The 9,413-nt window shown below is 37.7% G+C and overlaps 1 protein-coding gene across 1 annotated transcript in view; it reads right to left on the bottom strand.

Annotated features, from left to right (window-relative positions):
• The window catches only part of NBEA (neurobeachin), a 437,354-nt gene that overhangs the window by 51,243 nt on the left and 376,698 nt on the right, over positions 1-9,413 (bottom strand). Inside the window, exon 47 of the mRNA XM_009290267.2 lies at positions 8,211-8,363. Coding sequence (XP_009288542.1) covers positions 8,211-8,363 — 153 coding nt within the window. The remainder of the gene's footprint in view (positions 1-8,210; positions 8,364-9,413) is intronic.

Here is a 9,413-nt window from a genome sequence, read left to right on the forward strand (position 1 = left end):
CTATGTTATTGATGAAGATATTAAACAGTACCAGTCCCAATACGGACCCCTGTGGGACACCACTTGTTACGAGTCTCCATCTGGACATTGAGCCATTGACCACTACCCTCTGCATGTGACCATCTAACCAATTCCTCACCCACCGGGCAGTCCACCCATCAAATCCATATCTCTCCAATTTTGAGAGAAGGATGTTGTGGGGGACCATGTCAAAGGCCTTACAGAAGTCGAGATAGATGACATCAGTAGCTCTTCCCTTGTCCACTACATCCACTGATGTAGTTACTCCATGATAGAAGGACACTAGGTTGGTCAGGCAGGACTTGCCCTTGGTGAAGCCATGCTGGCTGTCTCGAATCACCTCCCTGTCCTCCACGTGCCTTAGCATAGCTTCCAGGAGGATCTGTTCCATGATCTTCCCAGGCACAGAGGTGAAGCTGACAGGTCGGTAGGTCCCAGGGTCCTTTTTTCCCTTTTTAAAAATGGGTGCAATGTTTCCCTTTTTCCAGTCACCAGGGACTTCACCTGACTGCCATGACTTTTCAAATATCATGGAGAGTGGCTTAGCAACTACATCAGCCAATTCCCTCAGGACTCTGGGATGCATCTCATCAGGTCCCAAAGACTTATGTGTATTCAGGTTCCTCAGGTGGTCACGAACCTGATCTTCCCTTACAGTGGGAGGGACTTTGCTTCCCTGGTCCCTGCCTTGCGGTCCATCCACTCAAGAGGTGTGGGAGGAGAGGTTGCCAATGAAGACTGAGGCAAAAAAGTTGTTGAGTACCTCAGCCTTCTCCTCGTCCGTTGTTACCAGTTTGCCAGTCTTGCTCATCAGGGGGAGTACACTTTCTTTGACCTTCAAAGTTAGGAGAGTTAGGAGAGTTGAATGCCTATGTTATGTTTCCCTGAGGCAGTTTCTACTTGCATGACCAGCCCTTACTCAGCAGCTTGTCATTCCAGAGAAGGTCTTACTGACCCTGGCAGGTTTGGAGAACTTCTATTTCACATGGATGAACAGTTCTTTAGTAACTTATTAAATAAATGAGCTACTTCTTAACAGCAGCATGTCATGTCTTCGTCTCCAATTCTTTAAGCAGATTTATTGTGCTATGTTTATAGGTCTAATGGTTCTTTAAAGAACCTTGGGGTCCTTAGTTCCTTGGGGAAGAACCTTAGTTTCTTGGGGAAACTTTGGGGAAATTTGTAAGGAGTGAATTTAATTATTTTGAACTATAAATTTCAGATCTCCACACAAAATTGAAAGTCAGAAGAATTGCTGTCAGGGAGGCTGTGAGAACGTTGGCGGTAGCAAGGGGACTAACAGTGCTGTGCCTGCCACGTGCTGTGTGGTGGAAGACTGGTGTGGTGGGGTATTTGGGGCAGAGACCAGAGTAGAAGGTGGAGAGAGGAGCCAGAGCTGTGAAGGAGAGTGGCTCTGCATGGGCCTTAGCACCGCACAGCCTCCAGCTGTGGGCTGCAATGGGTGCTGTGTGATGTTCACGTCCTCCCCATCGGGGTGTCCTGTGGGGTATGGCACTGGGCACAAACAATAGGTAGGGTGCACTCAAGAACCGGCCACCAAAAGGCTACAGAGTCCTACCTGGCCCTCGGTGGGGACAAGGCTCCTGATCTGTGCTTTATAACCTGGATTCGTTTTAGTCAGGAGAAAGCTTCTGATGTCAGGTCTGACCTGGTTTGCTGGTGTTTCTCCCAAGTACTTCTGCAATGCTACTCGTGCGATACTTGCAGAATTCTCTCCCTAATTGGCTCTAATGCACAGGCTGCTCCCCCTCCATGTAAGCACCTCCTGAAAATTTATAAGCTGTTCACTGTCAACAGTGCATCGTTTGGTTTCTCAAGAATATGCAATGCTCAGTAGGGAATAGGGTGAGGGAATTTTCTGCGTAAATAATAATTTGTAGGTACAGTAGGAACAACACACAGAAAAAGATAACAATAATATCCTTAAAATAGGCTGGTGATGGCCCTAAAGAACAGCATTTTTTCAAGAACATTTTGGCTTTAAAGCATTTTGCGGGCTTTAATTTTTTGAGTATATTTTCAATACAAAATATAAAGAAACAATTTTATTTTTTTTTTTTAGAAAAACAAAAATAATTATGTATTATATAAAATTATTTATGGTTTTTAAAGATTCTTACTGTTAAGCAGAAATGAGCTAATATCCAGCTTGTTTTCTATTATAATTAAAATGTACAGAAAACAGAGTTTTATTCAGGCACTCTCAGACTGAACTTGTTTGAATCACTGTTATTAGGGCTTAATTTTCAAATAGCAGCATTCCAGTCAGCATTTTTTCATGGGTTTTGTTTTGAGGAAGGAGTCTCTTATGTTACTGTTTTCAATGGAGTGACTTTTATTGCTAATAGGTACATCGCAAGCATTATTATATACCTAGTGTATACATATTTTTAAGTAAAAGTATTGCATTTTTTGTGTGTGCAGGCAAGTGTATGCACACATGTTCCACAGGCTGAAAATCTGACCTGTAGCTGTTGTAAAATATAAATCGGTATTAGTAAGTTTATGTAAATGTAAACTAAAGTTAATATAAGCCGAGTTACTGGTTAGTGGGATCAGACCTTTGTGCAGTATGAACATTGCACACTTTCCTCTCTGCTCATCCTAATTTGATGTTAAAATTATTTTTTACAGACATTCCAGTAGGAGGCATTGGTTTTTATTTTAATGCACACTATGTGCTGTGTAAAGTATCAGGCGTTCTGGATTTATAAAATACGCTATTCCAACCTCTTTCTAACACAACGTTTTGTGTTACCTGGGTATTTTGTGTCACCAGAGAAGAGGAAAGCTCTGATGCTGCCCCTCGTCTGGGGCACAGCTGCACCTGCCCCTCCTGTTTCTGCAGTTCCTGCCTTGTTTCCCTCCCCTCCATAGCTGTATGCTGTCTGTCTCTCCAAGAACTCCTACCACAGTATCTTGCTATTAACTTATATTCAGTATATTTAAAAATATTTTCTTAAAACTACTCCAAGACACTTCAGTTTTGTAGATCTGCTCAATAACAGACCAGCAGCTGTTTCAGCCTGTGAGCTGGGTTTTTCTTCTCTCCCCTTACATGCGTGCTCCGCTGCAGCCATTCAATACACAGATTCTCTCCTAGTATTTCTCTGCCTCATTTACCATTTCTTGTAGTGACTATCGGAGTAAAATCTTTGACTCTTGCCATAAAATAAAACAGGCAATACTGATACCTGAAATTAGTTATGTTCATTTAAACAAAGTAATATTTTAATAAAAGCGACATAGAAGTGTATTCTACAGATTTGGGTTATTCAGGGATGTCTGCACAGAAACTGATCCTTTATGTAAGCATCTTCAAGATGTAAATAAGATTCTTCAGCGATATAGAAAGTTTAAAAAAAAATCACTGCCGATTCCAAATTAGATTGAAACCCCTGTTAGCTGAATGAGTTTTAATTGCATTGAGAACAAACCTTGGCAATACACAAAACAAAATCAAAGCTACTACTGAGGAAGTAATATCAAATCTTATCTACTGCTTATCTGGTAAAAAAGGAATGTCAACTGCTGCTGAATGGTGAGGAGAAAAGATAAATCTTCCAGATCCTCACTGCACAGAGATTTCATAATAGATGTTTCTAATGACTATTCAAGAAGCTTTTTAATTATGAAATACTATGCATGCTTCTGAATAGCCAGGGAACTGTACAAAAATGTAATTGGCAGTAGAAGAGTGCAAATAAATCATTTCAAAGACAGAAAGAAAATTCAATCTTAGTAACAGTTATGTAATAGGAACAAAATATGTATAACAAAAACAGGACACCGTTTAGTCTCTCAAAAATATAATTTATAGTGAATGCATTTTACTCAATGCTGTAATTTGTAATTTAATATGTGCCTAAGCCATAATGAAAATATCACTATAATTAACTTTGAATTACACAACCTTGCATCTTTTGTTTCAAAACTAAAGACTGCTTATTATAAAAACTCTGCTTCAGTGTTTCACAGTGGTGTTCCCTGCCTTGATTTAACATGCTTGACTTACTGACTGAATCTGTTCTATTTCTGGCTCTCAGGACTGCTCTAAGTCTGTGGGGATTGAGAGGCTGAGTAGGACTATAGATGCACATCTGTGGAAGGTTTTATGCGTGGTTTTTTTTTTCCTGGTAAACTGGGAGATTATGATTGATGAGCCCAGCATTAGGGTAATGTTATCAGGGACACTTTCTGCCTCTGTCCTTTGTGCCATCGCCGAGGTCAGACCATAATCATGTTAGCATTGAACATAGTGCTTTATTAATGTTTCATGAGTAACTCCGTAGTAATCAGTCTAGCTTTGTATGGATAAATAAAACTGCTACAACAATCCCTGATGTATACACTGAGTGCTTTAGAAGCTACTGTAATAGGTCTTAAAAGTAACTTGACTGAATGTCTTTTCCAGTCTTTATAATAAGTCTAATTTTCACAAGTTTAAAGGAATCTCTTTTGATGGAAAACCATTTCCACATCCATTTCTGTGTTTAGTTAGAAATGTAAAACACACAGCTGAACAATCAAATAAAACACCACCAAAACCCTGCCTGCCATTCATTAATTTGCACAGAATTTTAGTAAAGCTTGTTAACCAATTGGTTAAATTACATTGATTTATGTCACTGTGCCTCTGTGATGTTTTCTAGACTGTTCTTTACTTGCTTTGGTAAGTCGCAGGATGAAATGCTGAAATTCTTGCTGTTATTTAAAGAAAATGTTTACATTCATAAATGTGTGAGTAGGCTGTATATAAGGATTTGTATTTACTCCCACATAAAATTACACATTATATATGCCTGCAGCAAGTAAAAAAATATGTATGAACAGAAGAAAATCTTGTCAGCTAGGGAAAAACAAGATCCCACTGTGTGTTACACAGTATCACACAGGATCCTTTCCACTGAAATGAAATGACTACTGCTGATTTCATTAGGCAAGGGATCAGGATAACACTTACTTGAAATTTTCCTCAATTTTCTGTGGCTTTCCTGTAAACATGTTCTCTACTTGCTTTGCTAAGTTGCTGTAGAAATTCCAGGCTTGCACAAGCTTGCTGTGTTTTACACGTCAGCACCACACCCAGGCTATTTTTTTTCTCAAGATAGATTCTTGTATAACAGCCAAAGCTTGGCCTGGGGATGACCTAACTGAATAATACATCTGCTGGCCGGTTCAAAACATGGAATCAGACATTAGGTAGGGAATGTCAAACTTTCCAATCCCTTTATATTTGTTCCTTACTTTGACCAGTCTAGTTCTAGTGACCAAAAAGAGAGTGTACTGGCAGTTTGCTGTATGTGCTAATAAAACCCTACATGAGGAAGTTTTTCTGCAAAATTATTACATATTGAAATTATTACAATTTCAAAATGTAATTCCATTACTTCTTACTACACATACTATCTGCATTTTCATGAAAGGGATTATCCTTCTTTAGCTACTTGCTACTTTATAATAAGCTTTATAAAAACTTATGCATATATCATGCTCTTTAAACATCCCAAAGTCTATCCTCTGAAATCCATCCACATGTGAATACTACTTCTGTCATCTAGTCACCCAGAAGTGAATCTAATATTCCAGGTGCAGTCTCAAAAGGACCATAGACAGGTACAACTGTTTACATCCTCTGTGATGCAATGATTCTCCACAGATGGCATCAAAATACACTTATTTCTGGTGAATATATAATTACAGAGTTTTATCTAATCTAATTGCTGCTCATTGTCACCCTTCCCTCGCTACTGCTCTGGTTTTGGCACTATTTTTGTTTCCAGACTTCTGCTTCCTATTGAATATCTTTAATTCTTTCCTCCCGAGGTGATTTTCAGTGTATTTTCTGCATCTAATTCAAATAAATCTATGCCTCTTTCTCCTGTTTTCTAGGCAATTCCCAACTTTATTATCATTTGTGAACTTCATCAGACGACTCACTTGAAGATAGCATGTATCTGTGTAGAACTAAATTTTAACTACTGGTCATGCTCTTGCTAAAAGTAGATGCTGGGATGAATAAAGGCCATGCAGAAAATGCCTCCAGGCAAAACTGTATAAAAACAGCGTGATGCTCACATCTGTGGGGACAGGGGTGGAAGACAGTATAGGAAGGGTATGATACATAAGTGAGATAATATCTGATTTTAGAAATCTGCGAAGTAGTCAATTAGTTGAAGCCTGTAATTCTAATACTACTCTAACAATGGTTTGTCTGTCTCATGGCAGTCTGAGCATACTTACACATGTATGGAATCGGTCATTAGTGCTATTACAGCTTAATATTTAAAAGGTATTTCCAGCTTTTAGCTACCAGCCTTTCTTGAAAGTATTGTCCTGAAGGGGCATAAATGCTATACTCTAAATCCGTACAAGCAGCTGTTTTCTTCAACAGACATAAATATCCCAGCACAAAACTTTTCTGTAGAGAGCTCCTATTCTATTTTCTACAAAGCAGAAATTGCACGAGAGAAATCAAATAAACTAAAGCTAAAGCTTTTGTTCAAGTGATCTCTTATCACATAGTGCCTTTTATCCTCCTATTAATCATTCCATCTTTGTGGAAAGGAAAGATGGAGAAACACAATTTAGGATCCAAGAAGGAACATTCTTTATAAGATTTCCCAAAGGGAGTCATTAATATGCATCTCTCAATATATTCCCCAATAGGTGGCAGCTTGGTTATCCTTCTTCACTAAGGTATCACACTTCTGTTCTTACAGATGTCAAAACTAAACCTCTTGGTCAACTTTAGTGTGCTTACTCCTGGGCCCAGTTCGGGTTTAGCCACAACCACAATCCAAAAAAGGGCTCTGTGCAGCGACATGGGCACTCCGCAGACACGTACCTATGATTGCGCATCCCACACTCGGGAATGCTAATGGAGGGTAGTGATCCTTTAAGTCCACCTCCTTCTTTGCTAGTAAAATTGCACTTGAATTTATTGCCACCAGCTGTGACAATTACTTGTTTTTAGAAAGAATGTTACAATATATGCATCTATAAGAGAAATCAGCCAAGAAAAAGAAGGAAAATGTTGTTCAGCTTCTTCCTGCCAATGAAGGACTACTTCCTGGAACACATTTCTCATGCTTTGTGTAGTGCATTTCATGTCTCAAGTGATGAGGTTGCCATCACTTCCTTAGGAGACTGCTGTACATACGTCAAACCATTTACTCTTCTAAATGGAGGACACTTCTAAATCATATACACCTAGGAATAGGTTTGTTTTTATAATATCCTTCTATTCTTTTGAACTTCATATGGCTATTTTTTCTATCAACTCCTGAAGAACAATTTTCTTTGAATAGACAGTTCTTGAAAATAAATTGCCAAACTGATTAGAAGAAAACCAACACTACTAGACTTACAATGCTACCACAAAAGCACTATAGGGAATAATGTACAAGCTGAACAGTTCTGCAACTGTATGGAAGCCTTATTGAAAGTATAGTCCTGACTCTATAAGCAAGACAAGCAATATGCATTTTAAGGAAGATCCATTTCCAGAACAGAACTGTAAATTAACTATTGCTGGCCAAAACATCAGAATATACCTTGTTTTTCCTAAAAATGACTAGAAGCATACGTAGATATTAACTCCATCATTAATTAAATCATTATGTATCAAATTAAAGCAAAAAATGTACAACAGATAAATGTTTTTCATGCTTAAATTCTGCAGACTTCATAGTGATTTACATCAGAGCAGTTCTTCTGCAAAATTTCTTCAGAGACTGCAGTTGTTGGCTTACGTTCACATTTCTACACTTCCAGTTCATCTCTGATGAATAGGAAGTGCAGTCGAGTAAGGAATATAATATATCTTGCAAGATACCAGCATTTATAATAACCCTTTATTTTTTGATGTAGAAGGTGGTGAGGAGAAACAGACTTAAATTTTACAGGCTATCCTGTACTGTCCAGCTCATGCCCATCTGATTCTTAGGATAGAGTAAATAACTGAATTTCATTTTCCATAATTTGGGCACATGGAAGGAAAATCCATTGTAAAATAAAGGTTTCTGTCCAGCAAGATGGAATGCAAATTCTCCTTCACTTTTTATTTTATTTCTATAACTCTAGTTCTAAAGAGATGAAAAACAGCATTAGGTTAGCTTATTAAAACACAGAACTCCTTACTTAGGCTAAACTAAAGTGCAGCTTACCATCCTGTTGATACGGACAAAGTCTTCAGGCTTCTTGGCCCATGGGGGGAGGTCAACATCATTCACAACAACTTCATCTTCTCTGATTCCTAGATTATAGCCATTACTGTTGACAAACATCTCTGGTAGATAGTAAAACTCTGGAATTAACTCCTAGCAAGGAGAAAACACACAATGAGACTTTACCTTTATACAGAGATGCTAAATGGTGCTGCTACAATCAGGCTCTGTTGTAGTACACATTAAAGCATTCCTGGTTTTGTTTATGTTTCTGTTCACTTGTTTGAGAAATTTTATAATCTGTTTTCTTGCACTTACGGTCAAACATATTTTTAATAATGAAATATTCAGTCTTTGTTTTTCCCATATCTGTTTTTATGAAAAGCATAACTTTGGAAAAGCAGTGCATATCAATAAAGGAGACCTCTTCAGAATAACAGGTACAAGAAACTGTATGCTAAGCCTTTAATACTATAAATACGTTGGATTTTTTAATCACTATTTAACTAAACTACTTAAAAGGGGGGTAAAAGTTGCTGATATAACACTGTCTTGATTTTACGTTCTCTATATTCTTTAATTGCTTAAGAATAGGTGGCAATTTGATTACCTATATAAGGAAAAATAATTTGTGGTGAATTACTTTTTCTACTGTAAGAAAAATTCAGAAATACATAGAGAGGAAAATGTCAGTACAACAAATGTCCTTAAAACAGAAATACATGATATTTAACCTGTGAAAGATCAATAACTGAGTAGCAAAGATCATCTGCAGTGTATAGATTATAGACATTATATATAAGTTAGGGTGTGACGTTTTTCCCAATTTCCAGGAAAGCTAAATAGAAATGCATTTTGACATAATAAATATCGCCATTTGTTGCTGGCTATTATTTTAGCAGTAAGTATTGAACTGAAATAACAAAAAAGCTTTAAAGCCCACTTTCTCTTTTCTAATATCTAGATATGGATTAAATTCACTATATTACATTGTTAAAAGCATTATGGCATTCAGTTGTGTAACATGATCAAAACTGATGACACAGCACCTGAAACCCGAGTCTCTTTGTGGTCCTTTCAAAGGCTGCAGACATGCGAAGCGTAAAAAAAAAATCACTGCAGACACAAACTTATCTAATTAAATCTGATCTGCAACTCCATAGAGAATAGAGCAGTTAAAGCATAGATGTTCCTTTCAAATGT

The sequence above is a fragment of the Aptenodytes forsteri genome, unplaced genomic scaffold (assembly GCF_000699145.1).
Source record: "Aptenodytes forsteri isolate BGI_AS27 unplaced genomic scaffold, ASM69914v1 Scaffold155, whole genome shotgun sequence".
Taxonomy (NCBI): Eukaryota; Metazoa; Chordata; class Aves; order Sphenisciformes; family Spheniscidae; genus Aptenodytes; species Aptenodytes forsteri.